The sequence below is a fragment of the Schistocerca serialis genome, chromosome 9 (assembly GCF_023864345.2).
Source record: "Schistocerca serialis cubense isolate TAMUIC-IGC-003099 chromosome 9, iqSchSeri2.2, whole genome shotgun sequence".
Lineage (NCBI taxonomy): Eukaryota > Metazoa > Arthropoda > Insecta > Orthoptera > Acrididae > Schistocerca > Schistocerca serialis.
The window spans coordinates 426,656,585-426,674,008 of record NC_064646.1 but is presented as its reverse complement, the minus strand read 5'-3'; the positions used below and the strand labels follow the sequence as shown (position 1 = coordinate 426,674,008).

The window sequence follows — 17,424 nt, the reverse complement described above, 5'->3', positions numbered from 1 at the left end:
GGCAAACAATCTAAACAAGAACCCTAAAAAGTTTTGGTCATATGTAAAATCGGTAAGCGGATCTAAATCCCCTATTCAGTCACTCGTTGACCACGATGGCACCGAAACAGAGGACGACCGAAGAAAGGCAGAAATACTGAATTCAGTGTTCCGAAACTGTTTCACTGCGGAAAATCGTAACACGGTCCCTGACTTCAGCCGTCGCACGGACGCCAAAATGGAAAATATTGAAATAAATGATATCGGAATTGAAAAACAACTGCTATCACTTAGTAGCGGAAAAGCATCAGGACCAGCCGAGATACCCTTAAGATTCTACAGTGATTATGCTAAAGAACTTGCCCCCTTTCTATCAGCAATTTATCGTAGATCGCTGGAAGAACGTAAAGTACCTAGTGACTGGAAGAAAGCGCAGGTCGTTCCCATTTTCAAGAAGGGTCATAAATCAGATGCGAATAATTATAGGCCTATTTCGCTTACGTCAATCTGTTGTAGAATAATGGAACATGTTTTGTGTTCTCGTATTATGACGTTCTTAGATAATACAAATCTCCTTCATCATAACCAACATGGATTCCGCAAACAGAGATCATGTGAAACTCAGCTCGCCCTATTTGCCCAAGAAATTCACAGTGCCATAGACACTGGCGAGCAGATTGATGCCGTATTCCTGGACTTCAGGAAGGCATTTGATACGGTTCCGCACTTACGTTTAGTGAAAAAAATACGAGCTTACGGAATATCGGACCAGGTTTGTGATTGGATTCAGGATTTCCTAGAAGAAAGAACACAACATGTCATTCTTAACGGTTCAAAATCTGCAGATGTAGAGGTAATTTCGGGAGTACCGCAGGGAAGCGTGATAGGACCTTTATTGTTTACAATATACATAAATGACTTAGTTGACAACATCGGTAGCTCCGTGAGGCTATTTGCAGATGACACGGTTGTCCACAAGAAAGTAGCAACATCAGAAGACTCGTACGTACTCCAGGAGGACCTGCAGAGGATTAATGCATGGTGCGACAGCTGGCAGCTTTCCCTAAACGTAGATAAATGTAATATAATGCGCATACATAGGGGCAGAAATCCATTCCAGTACGATTATGCCATAGGTGGTAAATCATTGGAAGCGGTAACGACCGTAAAATACTTAGGAGTTACTATCCGGAGCGATCTGAAGTGGAATGATCACATAAAACAAATAGTGGGAAAAGCAGGCGCCAGGTTGAGATTCATAGGAAGAATCCTAAGAAAATGTGACTCATTGACGAAAGAAGTAGCTTACAAAACGCTTGTTCGTCCGATTCTTGAGTATTGCTCATCAGTATGGGACCCTTACCAGGTTGGATTAATAGAAGAGATAGACATGATCCAGCGAAAAGCAGCGCGATTCGTCATGGGGACATTTAGTCAGCGTGAGAGCGTTACGGAGATGCTAAACAAGCTCCAGTGGCGGACACTTCAAGAAAGGCGTTACGCAATACGGAGAGGTTTATTATCGAAATTACGAGAGAGCACATTCCGGGAAGAGATGGGCAACATATTACTACTGCCCACATATATCTCGCGTAATGATCACAACGAAAAGATCCGAGAAATTAGAGCAAATACGGAGACTTACATGCAGTCGTTCTTCCCACGCACAATTCGTGAATGGAACAGGGAAGGGGGGATCAGATAGTGGTACAATAAGTACCCTCCGCCACACACCGTAAGGTGGCTCGCGGAGTATAGATGTAGATGTAGATGTAGATGTAGGTGCATTGTGCTGCGACCTACAGCCAGGTAATCCATATGAGCGACATCAGTAGTCATTAGACATCATGAGAGAGCAGAATGGGGTGCTCCACAGAACTCATGGACTTCGAACGTGGTCAGGTAATTGGGTATCACTTGTGTCATACATCTGTACTCGAGATTTCCACACTCCATCAATAGGTCCATTGTTCCCAATGTGATAGTGAAGTGGAAATGTGAAGGGACACGTACAGCACAAAAGTGTACTGACCGACCTGCACTGACAGAGTTGACCTGTTGACTGACAGAGACTTCCAACAGTTGAAGAGGGTCACAATGTGTAATAGGCAGACATTTATCCAGAGCATCATGCAGGAATTCTAAACTGCATCAGGATCCACTTCAAGTACTATGACAGTTAGGTGGGAGGTGAGAAAACTTGTATTTCATGATTGGACAGCTGCTCATTAGCCACACATCATGCCGATAAATGCCAAACGACGCCTTGCTTAGTGTAAGGAGCATAAACATTGGACTATTGAACAGTGGAAAAATGTTGTGTGGAGTGACAAATCACAGTACACAATGTGGCAATCTGATGGCAGGGTGTGGGTATGGCAAAAACCTGGTGAACGTCATCTGCCAGCGTGTGTAGAGCCGACAATAAAATTTGAACGTGGTGGTGTTATGGTGTGGTCGTGTTTTCCATGGATGGAGCTTGCACCCCTTCTTGTTTTGCGTGACACTATCACAGCACAGGCCTACATTGATATTTTAAGAACCTTCTTGCTTCCCACTGTTGAAGAGCAATTTGGGATGGAGATTGCATCTTTCAACACGACTGAGCACTTGTTCATAATGCACGGACGGTGGTGGAGTGGGTACATGACAATAACATCCCTGTAATGGAGTGGCCTGCACAGAATCCTATAGAACACCTTTGCAATGTTTTGGAACACTGACTTCATGCCAGGCCTCACCGACTGACATCAATACCTCACCTCAGTGCAGCACTCCGTGAAGAATGGGTTGCCATTCCCCAAGGAACCTAGCACCTGATTGAACATATGCTTGCAAGAGTGGAAGTTGTCATGAAGGGTAAAGGTCAGCCAATACCATATTGAATTCCATATTTAATCAATAGAGGGCACCACAAACTTGTAAGTCATTTTCAGCCAGGTGGTGGGATACTTTTGATCACATAGTGTATGACAATAGAATAACTTCTATTTTGTAAAATAGGACTCTCACATACAGTTTTGAGTTAATGTTTAGCTTGTTATGGTTCTTTTGAATCTACTCATAGTAATTGCCTAATATATGATATTGATTTTTAAGCAATTAATGCTTACTTAGTCATCAAATTTGGTTAACTTTAAATATCATTTGTACACAAACACAGAATTTTACAGACAAATTATTTTGATAGATTGCAGAATGGACATATGTCTGTATCATTTTTTATTTGGCTTCATTCATTCCAATTTTGAGTACTTTATCTGTTTTCAGCAGTGTTATTAATTTTGTTGTAATAGTTTGTTCCTTTTGAGATCATTAGCTTTATGTGAGTTAGCAATGTAGAGTAGATTTTAATGCTAATTTTTATTTTTATTGTTTATATTTTATGTGTACCATATTTAAGTAGTGCAGACTATGCGTACCATATTTACGTAGTGTAGATTTATTGTTGCAACTGCTAGTATTTTCACAATACGTCTCTAACTGCTTTGTTTAGCACCTTTCTTCTCATGGTTTTATGTACTTTTACATAGTGGACAGACAGTTGTGAGATTGTGTAACTCTGTGTAGAATTTAAATATGGAAACTAGCTATGTGGTTGCCTCTTGTGCCTTGGCAACAGGTGTGAGATGCAGTCCAGTGTTGATAACACATTTGAGCCATTCTGTTGAACTGGTGGTTGATTTTTCTCCCTGATCCACACAAGTACAGAGGGTGGGTAAGTTAACCACTGGGAGCTCCACCTAAGGCAGATAATGGAGTCCCCTCAGTGAAATAGTACACAGGCTGGGAGGGAGCCCATATTCATTCACTATGCTATCCAGAAGATTTCGTCCCACATGCCCAGAATTGATCATGGTCCTCTGTTTGGGAGCCAAGTGGAATGTATAAAACTAAGGCTCAGACAATTCAGCATTGATAATAAATGTAATTTTTGATCTCTGCCATTGGGTGGGGAATAGTATAGTGCCCGTAGGTAGGTCAAACATGTACAGTACTCAAATAAAGTAGCTACTTTCGTAACAGAAGGTAAGCATCAAAGGTGAGTCAGACATCGTAATGTGATGCTTTTCCAGAACATGTGCCTCATGAGCCATGGTGGCAGATGACTTCCCAGGAAACTTTGAGAATATTGTGATACTTTGCCAGCTATATAATGAGAGTCATGAAAGTAAAATTGGCATTAGGGTTTCATATAAAATTTTTATGAAAGCATTAATATGAAAATTACTTTTAACAGAGAGTGAATCAACATGTGAGTGCTGTATCTTTAATTTCCTGGTACCTAACAGACCCAAAATTTTTCATCACTTAATATAGAGGAGAGCATCTGTGGTTATAAGGCTGTTACTGCATTAATGATTAGAGTTGTTTCGAAGAATGTTACAAAAGCTTGAAAAATATATTTACACTTTACCAATTTTAGTTTATCTAAATAATGAACATCACATATTCAGCTCTGAGGATGAAGGTGTGGAGCACAAATTGATAAAATCAGAAGCATTATTTAATAGACTCTAGACTTGTATATGCTAAGAAAGGCTGTGAGGGTTAGGAAAGACTCACCATTATTGAGTAGACATTTTGGAAAGTTGCTAAAAAGTAAAAGGAGCTTCATCACAGAATTAACTGAAGTCAAAACCCAGTTAAAAAACAAAGGCTAAACAAAGCCTAAATGAGTGTAAGCAGAGCAATACAGAAAGTTTTCAATGATTTGGAAACACAGTTTTGCCAAGCAATCTGAGAGAAAAATCCTTAGAAGTTTGGTCTTACATAAATTCAGTGAGAGGATGGAAATCACCTGTTTAGTTGCTTAGGGACCATATTGGGTATGAAACAGAAGATGACATGACACCAAAATACTGAAATACATCTTCCAAAATTGTTTTACTATGACGATCATATTACAGTTCCTCCTTATCATCATACAAATGCCAAAATGCCAGATAAAAACTTGTTCAAAAGTGGAAAGGCATCTGGACTGTGTGAGATGCATGTGAGATCCTGCAGAGATCAAACAAAAAAATTTGCTCCCCTTCTAGCAACAGTTTACATTAGGGTGTCAGACAGATGTATATAATCACAGGCCTATACCATTGATACCATAGAGGCAATTCTGACATTGTGGTTGATAATGGTAGCAAGGATAAAGAAAAATAAAGACACTGTCATAGGATTTATGGACTAGGAAAGAGCATTCAATAATGTCAAATGGTGCAAGATATTTGAAATTCTGAGGAAATTAGAGGTAAACTATAGGGAGAGACAGGTGATGCACAACACGTATAAGAGCCAAGAACAAATAATAAAAGAACAGATGACCAAGAACAAAGTGCCTGGATTAAAAAGGGTGTAAGACAGGACTGTTCAAACTATACAGTGAAGAAGCAAAGAAGGAAATAAAAGAAAGGTTCAGGAGTGGAATTAAAAATCAAGGTGAAAGGATATCAATGATATGGTTTGCTAATGACATTGCTACTGTCAGTGAAAGAGAAGAAGAATTACACACTCTGCTGAATGGAATGAACAGCCTAAAGAGTATGGAATATGGATTGAAAGTAAACTAAAGAAAGATGAAAGTAATGAGAAATATCAAAAATGAGAATAGTGAGAAACTTAACATCAGGATTGATGGTCATGAAGTACTTGAAGTTAAGGACTCTTGCTACCTAGGCAGCAAAATTATCAATGACAGACAGAGCAAGGAGGACATCAAAATCAGACTAGCACTGACAAAAAGGGGATTCCTGGCCAAGAGACATCTCCTAGTATAAAAAAACAGGCTTAATTTGAGGAAGAAATATCTGAGAATTTATGTTTGGAGCACAGAATTATATGCTAATGAAACATGGACTGTTGGAAAACTGGAACAGAAGAGAAACAAAGCATTTGAGATGTGGTGCTATAGATGAATGTTGGAAATTAGGTTGACTGGTAGGGTAAGGAATGAGGAGATTCTGCACAGAATCAGAGAGGAAAGGAATATGTGGAAAACACTGACAAGAAAAATGGACAGGATGATAGGCCATCTACTAAGACATCACTGAATAACTCATGTGGTATTACTGGGAGCTGTTGAGGGTAAAAACTGTAGAGCAAGACAGAGATTGTAATACATTTAGCAAATAATTGGGGACATAGGTTGCAAGTGCTACTTTGAGATGAAGAGGTTGTCACAGGAGAGGAAAATTCATGATGGACTGCATCAAACAACTTAGAAGACTGATGACTCAGATAACAAATAAAAGAAAACATATTTTGTGCTTACACATTATGCCATTTTTGAAGAATGGAAATTTCCTCTATAAATATCAGTGGATTCCCCAAACAGAGATCTTACAAAATACAGTTCACTCTGATTACCCATGAGAACAAGTGTGACAGAGACAATGGTGTACAGGTTAGTACTGTGTTCCTTTATTTCCAGAAAACATTCAGTACAGTTCTGCACTTTCATTTAGTATACAAAATATGAGTTTTTCAAGTATTGAATCAATTTTGTGACTGGATTCAAGGCTTTATATTAAATAAACTCAACACACAGTTTTTAACAATACAGATCTGACACGTTGTCCAGTGTGAACTGCCTGTCCAAAGTTCAGAGGTTCCACAACTCTACTTGGCTGTGTTGGTCAGTGATCATTTTTGCTTCAGTGTCCACACAGAGCCCTTACAGTTCCAAAGCTGTATATCATAGCTGATCACCAAAACAAGGCTGATCATCAAAACAAGCCCATAACTAGAGAGCAATTACTCATCAAGAAAATGATAATATATAGTTACCTCTTACTGCATATATCATGTTTAGAATGAATATAAGTAAACAGATATTAGTGCTTACTTGATGTATCTGTTGGTGTCATTTCAGCAGCTACAAAAACTCTGTTAGGATCACCTGATTTTGCAGCATCCCTCAAATGAATCATAGGTTTCTTGACAGATGTGTACTCAATTTTGACAAGTGTAGCTGCCTGAGTAGCAGTATTATGTGATGTAGCCAGTATAATACCAACAATCTGACCATTGAATTTTACTGTCCCAGAGCAGAATATCTGGAGGCAGAAAAAAGCCTTTCAATATCATTAACACTGTAGGTTTATTATTTTTTGTTTGTTATGTTATACATTTTTTAAACTTATATTGACTAACCTCTTCATCTCCAACAAGTCCTACTGTTGCTGAAGTAAATACATTGTTTCCTGGTATATCTTTGGCATCATAATAAGCTACAACACCAGGTAGACTCTGAAACATCATAAAGAACAACATACAGTATTTCACATTATAAAAGTAAATAAATATTAGGAAAGGTAATGCTGTACACATACTTAATTAACTTTCAAGCTACCACTTTTTTAGTGTAAGCACATAATCTCATACTCATAACAAAACAGAAACGCAGCAACACAATCTTGCAAATGCTGCAAGATTGACTGTTTATTAGTGGTTCCAAGTGTATGGAAGTGGGAGAAAGAAAACGTGTCAGCTGGGATGGGAAAATATAGATACAGTAAAGAGTGGTTGGAGGGACAATAAAAAGAAACAGAACAATTTTGCCTTAAGATTTATAAATTTTTTTCATAATGGAGATTTGGCACTTTGATCACTGGCTGATACTGATTAAGAACATAGTACTTGGGTGCTCTGAATATTTAAGTCTTAACTGACTTTTGTTCCAGCTTCCTGTGGTGAAAAGCATCACACTGACAGGGGTGTGCCACTCAATAACAACAAAACATGCAAGAGGGTTTTTCTTTTTCTGATTAAAGTGCTTAAGGCTTGGAATAGTAGCTATAATAACTTTTTAAAATGTATAAGAAGGCAACAAATAAAAAAAGTAAAATTCAAAACACCAGTTAACATTCCCTTTTGATCCAGGTACATCCATATCTTCCTTTCTTTTCTTTTTCTATTGTAACATTGGTTTGAGTCAGCTGTTATTTGATTCGTCATATCAAGAATACAGGACTCCTTTAATAGATTATGTTTCTAGGACATGTTTTATTCCTCTCCAGGGTAGATTTTGCACATTCTATTATATAAGATGCTGTGTGAGCCAATACCCACTTTGTCAGTGTATTACTTATTTTGGGATGTCTCAGTTTCTTGAGGCCAATAAATTTAGTAATTTTTATTGGTACACATGATGTTTTATCTAACTTTTCTGGACACCCTCTAAGCATTTTTAGAACTAGTTGGCATTTTAACAAAGTTATATACAGATCAAAGCGTCTACATACCCGCACTGTCTGTAAATATTAGTGTGTGTCAAACTGATCTTTTGTGTGTTTTTGTTTGCAGCTATTTTGTCACATATAATTAGGTACTAGTTAGATTGGACATAAGTGGACAAATTTTTGCTGTGGATGCTTTGCAACACAATGTTCTGTCTTATCTAAAGCTTTTATCTTTTCATTTATATTCCTTTCTTGATTCTGTCTCAGGTATAGATGTATTTCTTTCTTAGATAGTTGTATGCCACTCAGCTTTTGGGAAAGTGTACTCACTCATGATATAGTACTATCAAGTGTGGGTAAGATGGTGGCATTTCTTCCAGATGTGCTGGAAGTCCAGAACAATATCATTTCTTTGTGACAAAGTAACTGCAACACTGCTGCTATATAAAGTGGCTAATTTCACACATTGTCATTCCTTTTATGGGACAGAAACTACATGTGGCTTGATTACAATAGGAGGCAGTGGATTGGAGTACTGGATGGGTATCACATTTCAGTTGTCCACTGGGGAATGCCCCTTATGGTGCAAAAATGATAAGGTTGGTACAGAGGGAATTAGCATTTTGTATGAGAAGTATTCAAAATCCTGACAAACGATGTTGCTGCTGTTTATCTGCTTTTCCCTTTCAATATCTGGGTGATGATGGGAGAATCAGTCAGTAACTGGTTCACCTTCAGTTGGTGTCACAGGAAGAAATGGCATCTTCTGTTTCTGGATGAGCAGAGCAGGATATTTGTCTGTGCAGGCTCCAGCGAGATTATCTGTGTATTTAGCCAACTCCAGCTTCTAATTGCAGATGCAGCATTTACAAATGCTAAGGCTGTAGATTAGGAGCTATTTGATGTGGAATCAGTGGCAACTATCAAAACGTAGATACTGTCACAGATCTGTGTGCCTGCTATGAGCAGAGTTTATATGGAGCTATCTGAAAGATAGAGATCAAGAACTAGGAGAGCAACAGATGGTATTCAAAAGAACTAGGTTAATTGTATTGGGGTGTAGATGTTGGGTTCTGGAGATGTTAATCAGTCTATACCAGATGAGTTACGTTATGTAAACTGTTTGTCAATTAATCAAAAGTAAAGGCAGTACTACCTCAGAAAGAGATTTTTTTTATAGCTGAAAAACTAAACTTTGTCCACTGATTGGTAATGTAGCACAGTAATCCCTTCTGTTTGGAGAAGTTATAACCTAATTTCAAAGGGCCAATTTACTAGAGTACAGCATATATTTATCCACAAATATGCTGTAGCTGGAAGTCTGAACTCACACCAATGAAACAGGGAGAACATAATTCTGCTACTAGGTCACTAACTCCTGCATAGTGATCTAAGATTTATTTGCACAGGTAGAAAATGTTTTACATTACTATAGAAGTGAAGGCATTAGGAGACACCTGAAATCTTGCAGCAATTTTACTAGCCTTCAACTGCTAAACACAAATAGCTGCAAGTGAAAACAGCTGTATACAGATCTGTGCCAATGCTGAGTCATTGCTATAGACATTTACAAATTCGTGTTAAATTACTGGTTGAGATAAGTGCACAAAGCTGCTGTGCCAAGCCCACTGCAACCAAGGATCAACTTAAGTCAAATCAACTACAGTACAGTATACTAAGTATAAGTGCCATATATGACTTCTCTATGGAATATGTCAAGAACATATGTAAATATTGATATTTACCAAATACTTATGTTTACAGTTATGATGATGTCTCAGATGCACAGATTAATGCACAGCCCTGATAAGGTATCTTTTAGGATCAACTTTCCCTCAACATACTGAATCATAAAGATCAGGTCTACACACAGGATACAAGTTTTACAAGCAACCTTAAACAAATTGTTTAGGAAATGCTTTGCTATAAAGACTCATTTATCTTCAGAATGTCTCTGTGAGCATTACAAATAGATTGTGATTAAAAATATAAATCAATTAACCATTTACCAGATTCTGTTAATTATATACCTTGAGTACAAGAATTGACAACCAAAATGTTGAACCATGTAATGTAATAGTTTTCAAATAAAGATCTTATACTGTTGATGCTGTGCCATACCATTCAAAGGTACTGCTGAAAGATTGACAAGCAAACTTAAACAGTAAATCTTTTATCTGTGAAGAGATTTATATGTGGTCCCTATAACAAATTCCATGAAACATCAATAAAATATCTCTCAGAAAAAAATAGAATTCTAACCCTATGTAGAATTATAGAACTGTTAGAAATCATCTACACATTAAATCATAGATCAAATTGTCTTCAGAATAGAAGACAATATAGAGAAAGTTGAAATCTTAAAACTTGCATGTGGCTTCTCTCAATGGTCTTTGAATGAACAACAGCCACATCATCAGCAAGATCCATCAGTGATGAAGTAGCATAAAATATGAACGTTCATGCTTGTTGATCATACAATATCCGCTCTTCAAGCAAAAGATCTTTCATAGAAAGCCAGTTAAGGACATCAACATGCAGGTGAAGAGAAAGGTATCTACTTTACATGGATGTCCTAAACAGAGAAGATGAAATGGTTCTTTTGACCGTTTGGATTACCAGAAGCATGCACACTCAGACCTGTGTCTACAGGCAACATGCTGTCATCAGCCCTCCCACCACAGTAAATTACAGAGAATCTTCAAACACAGTTCAACCTATTTTGGTTTCAGAAGATTTATAGCAGAGACAAGTCATTTTTTTTTGCTATAATGGTTCTTTGAACAACATAACTGGTGTATATTTTGATCAATACCTTTGAATCAGAGGATGCAGCAATAACAATTGGATGGTCCAAACAGATTGCTGTGTCAAAGAAGTATCACCAAAAATTGGAAGGATTCCTAAGAAGCTCTATATTATATGCAATGGTTGGGGCTTCATAGGGTCTAATAATGAAAAAGCTGGGTCTCGTACAGCAGTGTGTTCATGGTGTTCCTTACAAGTGAGGTAATTTCCACACCAGTCAGTCTTAGCCATTTCTGGGACTTGGGGAGACAGCCTGACCTGGATAGAACCTCCTTCACAGATTAACAATGAGGACTTGTGAGATGGCCAGCCTGTATGTGGTTTCTAAGTGGTTTTCCACATTCTAATAGATAAATTCTGGAATGATACCCACATTCCACTTCACATACATGTTATGGAAACGTTTTGAAAATATTTTCACATTTGCACATAGATGCAGAAAGATAGAGTACATAGATTCTGTCCTGCGGGATGACAAAGAGACTGATGACTTTAGATGTTTAGTCTCTTCAAACACTTAATGAGCAGCAGCATCATTAACAAAAGTTATAATTTAATTTGCAGAAAAAATAAGCCTAGACTCACAAACACATTTAATCTCATGCCAGACATTCTAATGTGTCTGTCACAGGGGACAACTCAATATGAGAGGTAAGAAATCCATTAATTTGCATCATTACGTTTGGCAGCTCATCCAACACCCTGCTCTCATCACTTTTCAACAAGGTGTGCTGTTACCCAGTTGCCAGTACTCGAGAGAATTGCTTTCCATATCTATACTTTGATAACTATCACAATCAATTACCTCTTGGGGTCTTCCCCCAACAGTTACCAACATTGCTTGGGGTTTATGAATAAGTATTCTGGAAGAATATTCTGAAGATTCAGCCACAACATCAAAAGCAATGTTTGGAGCCTTGGTGTTATGCACAAACAATTTCTTAAGTGGTGTATTTGTTCAAATTAAAAACTTCAAAAGAAACAGAAGGTTGGCTGGACTTGCCTTCTAGAACCACAACTTCCAGTACTGTCAAAAGAAACACTTAAACAGGAAACGATATTTCTAGCCTTCAGAATTATATGTTCCTTCTTTGGAGAGGAAAACAGGAAAGGTTGGTAGAGGTTGGAAAGGGGTGGTGGTGGTGGTGGTGTGATGGTGGTGGTGGTGGTGTGATTGGTGGTGGTGGCAGCAGGAAGGGAGGGGGGCAAGCTCAGTCTCTAGGTTAAGAGGAATCCACTTACTGCAAAGATGAAGGAGGTAGCATTGTACTCTTAATACCTTTCACCTCTTCCGTCTGCCCAAAAAAGGAACACTAATACTACTGATAATAAGATTATATATAAAAACAAAGTTGAGGTGACTTACCGAACAAAAGCGCTGGCAGGTCGATAGACACACAAACAAACACAAACATACACACAAAATTCAAGCTTTCGCAACAAACTGTTGCCTCATCAGGAAAGAGGGAAGGAGAGGGGAAGACGAAAGGAAGTGGGTTTTAAGGGAGAGGGTAAGGAGTCATTCCAATCCCGGGAGTGGAAAGACTTACCTTAGAGGGAAAAAAGGACAGGTATACACTCGCACTCACGCACATACCCATCCACACATACAGATACAAGCAGACATGTCAGCTTCTACCAGTTTTTCCATTCGTCTGTAAGGAATTCATGTTAGTATTTTGTAGCCGTGACTTATAAAACTGATAGTTCAGTAATTTTGACGTCTGTCAACTCCTGCTTTCTTTGGGATTGGAATTATTTATTCTTATTGAAGTCTGAGGGTATTCCGCCTGGTAGGGCTGGCTCTCCCAAGGCTATCAGTAGTTCTAATGGAATGTTGTCTACTCCTGGAGCCTTGTTTTGACTTAGGTCTTTTAGTGCTCCATCAAACTCTTCACGCAGTATCGTATATCCCATTTCATCTTCACCTACATCCTCTTCCATTTTCCTCAAGAACATTGCCCTTATATAGACCCTCTATATACTCCTTCCACCTTTCTGCTTTCCCTTCTTTGCTTAGAACTGGGTTGCCATCTGATCTCTTGATATTCATGCAAGTGGTGCTCTTTTCTCCAAAGGTCTCTTTAATTTTCCTGTAGGCAGTATCTATCTTACCCCTAGTGATATACGCCTCTACGTCCTTACATTTGTCCTCTAGCTATCCCTGCTTAGCCATTTTGCACTGCCTATCGGTCTTATTTTTGACATGTTTCTATTCCTTTTTGCCTGCTTCATTTACTGCATTTTTGTATTTTCTCCTTTCATCAATTAAATTCAATATCTCTTCTGTCACCCAAGGATTTCTCTTAGCTCTCATCTTTTTACTTACTTGATCCTCTGCTGCCGTCACTATTTCATCCCTCAAAGCTACCAACTCTTCATTCTTCTTCTACTGTATTTCTTTCCCCCATTCTTGTTAATTGTTCCCTACAACCTCCAGTTCTGTCAGTTTATCCAGGTCCCATCTCCTTAAAATTCCCACCTTTTTGCAGTTTCTTCAATTTTAATCTACAGTTCATATTCAATAGATTGTGATCAGAGTCCACATCTGTCCCTGGAAATGTCTTACAATTTAAAACCTGGTTCCTAAATCTCTGTCTTACCATTATATAATCTATCTGAAACCTTCCAGTATCTCCAGGCTTCTTCCATGTATACACCCTTCTTTCATGATTCTTGAACCAAGTGTTAGCTGTGATTAAGTAATTCTCCATGTAAAATTCTACCAGGCGGCTTCCTCTTTCATTCCTTATCCCCATTCCATATTCACCTACTACATTTTCTTCTCTTCCTGTTCCTACTATCGAATTCCAGTCATTGATGATTATTAAATTTTCATCTCCCTTCAGTATCTGAATAATTCCTTTTATCTCATTGTAGATTTCATCATCTGTGGAGCTAGTTGGCAAATAAACTTGTACTAATGTGGTAGGTGTGGGCTTCATATCTGTCTTGGCCTCAATAATGCATTCACTATGCTGTTTGTAGTAGCTTACCCACATTCCTATTTTTTTTATTCATTATTAAACCTACTCCTGCATTACCCCTATTTGATTTTGTATTTATAACCCTGTATTCGCCTAACCAGAAGTCTTGTTCCTCCTGCGACTGAACCTCACTAATTCCCACTATATCTAACTTTAACCTATCCATTTCCCTTTTTAAATTTTCTAACCTACCTGCCTAATTAAGGGATCTCACATTCCATGCTCAGACCCATAGAATTCCAGTTTTCTTTCTCCTGATAACAACATCCTTCCAAGAAGTCCCCACATGGAGATCTGAATGGGGGCTATTTTACCTCCGGAATATTTTACCCAAGAGGGTGCCATCATCATTTAACCATACAGTAAAGCTGCATGCCCTCAAGAAAAATTAAAGCCGTAGTTTCCCCTTGCTTTCAGCTGTTCGCAGTACCAGCACAGCTTGGCCGTTTTGGTTAGTGTTACGAAGCCAGATCAGTCAATCATCCAGACTGTTGCTCCTGCAACTACTGAAAAGGCTGCTGCCCCTCTTCAGGAACCACATGTTTGTCTGGTCTCTCAACAGATACCCCTCCATTGTGGTCACACCTACGGTACGGCTATCTGTATCACTAAGGCACCTAAGCCTCCCCACCAATGGCAAGGTCCATGATTCATGGGGGGATATTTCAATGAAACCTTCTAAATTTATGAGTATGTTGTTTGGATGTACCTTAAATCTTTAGCATTATAATAATTTTGAAGTATTTATGATTCTGACTTCCAACATAGCCTATGACTGGACTTTATGCAGCTTCCTCATGAAACCCATATGGGTTCACTTCATAAAATTGTGCCAGACTTTGTTTCTCACCATTTCCTAAACTACACTGTAGCTTTTGTAAATAAGTGATAGATATGTCATCTTATAAGGGAAGTTTGATAAGTAACGCAGCACATTTTTTTCCTTAAAGCAGGTTGGTTTTGTTTAGAATTGCAATGAAGCTTATTATCCCCCATTCTCTTAGCAGCAAACCCCTATTTTTCAACACAATCTCCATTTAATGTGATGGCCTTATGCTACCTTACTGGGAGGGCCTGTGCATCCACATGGTACCATTGTACTGGGTGAGGTTAGAGCCAAAGTCTTGCTGCTCTATCAACAGAGATATACAGTTCAGCAGCGATGTGTTTGATTGTGACCTGTTGATCACCTTGAATGAGAGTTCTGCACATTTCAACATTGCAGGAGTCACAGCTGTGCGCAGCCAGCCAGTGCAGGGGAGATTGGACAGGTTTGCGCACTCATAGTGTGATGATGACAGATGCCCCACCCACTGATTCACCATGCTTTTTTCACTGTCAGGTCTCCATAGACATTCTGCAAGCACCTATGAATATTAGTGATGATCTGGTTTTCTGCCAAAAGAAACTCAGTGATGGCTCTTTGCTTGGAATGCATCTCCGTTACAGATGCCATTTTGAAGGCTACGTATGGTGCCACCCTCTGTTGGAACTTCGTGAAACTATAGGGGCTGGAGTGGGAATACTCCATGAAGTTCCACAACATATTCCAAATTTTTTCAAGTGAAACTGTCTAAGAAAAAACATTACATTGCTTATTGAACACCCCTTGCATTTGGGTTAGTCAGCAATTCGTGTGAAAGCATTTGACTTTTCAGAACTAACTACACATATTATCTAATATTCCTTACCATAATTATTCTTTGGTCATCAGCCATTAGACCAATTTCTGAATAGATCCAGGATACAGATCTAAAAACTGTAAGTAACTAATATGTAGCTATATTTTCACTGTTAAAATGTTATATTTGTGAACTAATGGATGTATTCCAACTCACTGCAATGCGGTACCATTATAATTCATGAAATATGCAAATAACTGAACTAAAATTAACTTAGTAATAATATATGAGATTATAAATCAACCATACCAGGGCTTCAGAAGGATCTATGCTTTGTATTGTACCACTTCCCACAGTAGTGACAACAAAAGCACCATGTAGTTCTCTTGAAGTTGTTGGAATGTCATTTACATATTCTGCTTCACCTGTGAATCACAGAAAGTATTGCAGAACATGGGTATTGCAGTGTGGACTGAATATGTATGTGGGTATCACTGTGTATGTGGTATTCATAATATGTTACCAGAGCACTGAACAAGAGCTTCCAATTTAGGCATTGCTTTTCCAAGTGGCCAGTACTGCTGATTGTCCTCAAATACTTGCTTTCCACAAGAAAGTGGTCTCTTCAGTAACTGGCCTCCACTCTTGAATCTTTCAGGTACATCTTCTGGAGATATACTGAGAACAAACTACAGAGTTTCACAGGTTAGAAAATGTCAAGATTGGTTTTCCATATATCAAAGCACTCAAAAGTTCAGTCAGCAGTGCTGGATGTTAAATAGTATCAATAGTATTTATGATATAAAAACTTAACATAATTAAGACTTTTACCTTATAAAATAGTCCTTCTGCTAGTTGTTTGCGATATTCCGGAGTAGCATCTGGTGGTGTGTAGTCTGGTTTCAGTTCAGAATCAAGTATTTCCAGGGCATGGAGTAGAACCATCTTATCATAAACATTTTTATCCTCCAGAAATTCTTCAGTTTTTGTAGCATGTATCTAAAGGAAAATGAATGTTAGAATGTAATACAACTGCATATCCAGGATTATGGAAAATGATCTACCATGTAAGCTTTTAGTGTGCTAAGTAAGCCTAGACTCTGAGGTAAAGAGAGTAATTTTAGGGTTCATAGTACAATCTGAACACTACACCTATTATTTTATAACATTTACTTATTTTTGCTCAAAAAAATGTGTGTGAAATCTTATGGGACTTAACTGCTAAGGTCATCAGTCCCTAAGCTTACACACTACTTAGCCTAAATTATCCTAAGGACAAACACACACACCCATGCCCGAGGGAGGACTCGAACCTCCGCCGGGACCAGCCGCACAGTCCATGACTGCAGCGCCTTAGACCACTCGGCTAATCCCGCACAGCTTACTTATTTTTGCTCTGAATTATATTGAGTTTATGGTTAAATATCACCTTCTTACTTTTGTCTTGCACAACTACAATCTGTTTTGTGCTTATACTAAACAAGTGATTAGTATCTAGACAGCACAGAATCTGATTAATTTTTTAGGCTTTCCAATGGATGTGTTGCAAACACACACCTCAGGTTTGCTGCCAGACAATATTGTGTATTATTTTACTGAAATAACTGTTTGACACCATCAGACAGTGGTAGTCCCTCTCATTGCTTCTGCAAGACATTACACCAGCAGTGACAAAATTTATTGAAGCCATGAAAAGGAATTATGCATGAGCTATAAAGTTCTCACAGTTGGATGAAAATAGCATTCATATCACTCCCAGCTGGGAGCTGAACAGAGGCCTTCTGTGTGCCCACAGGGGGCAATGATGGTGTTTAGTTGAGACCTTGCATCCCTTATCAAAAAAGGTGTGGC

At 38.4% G+C, this 17,424-nt stretch overlaps 1 protein-coding gene across 1 annotated transcript in view; it reads right to left on the bottom strand.

Annotated features, from left to right (window-relative positions):
* LOC126419759 (uncharacterized) overlaps positions 1 to 17,424 on the bottom strand; it is a 316,376-nt gene that overhangs the window by 87,736 nt on the left and 211,216 nt on the right. The window contains exons 12-16 of the mRNA XM_050086933.1: positions 16,405 to 16,572; positions 16,097 to 16,262; positions 15,883 to 15,998; positions 7,129 to 7,224; positions 6,821 to 7,031 (exon numbers count right to left, since the gene is read on the bottom strand). Coding sequence (XP_049942890.1) covers positions 6,821 to 7,031; positions 7,129 to 7,224; positions 15,883 to 15,998; positions 16,097 to 16,262; positions 16,405 to 16,572 — 757 coding nt within the window. The remainder of the gene's footprint in view (positions 1 to 6,820; positions 7,032 to 7,128; positions 7,225 to 15,882; positions 15,999 to 16,096; positions 16,263 to 16,404; positions 16,573 to 17,424) is intronic.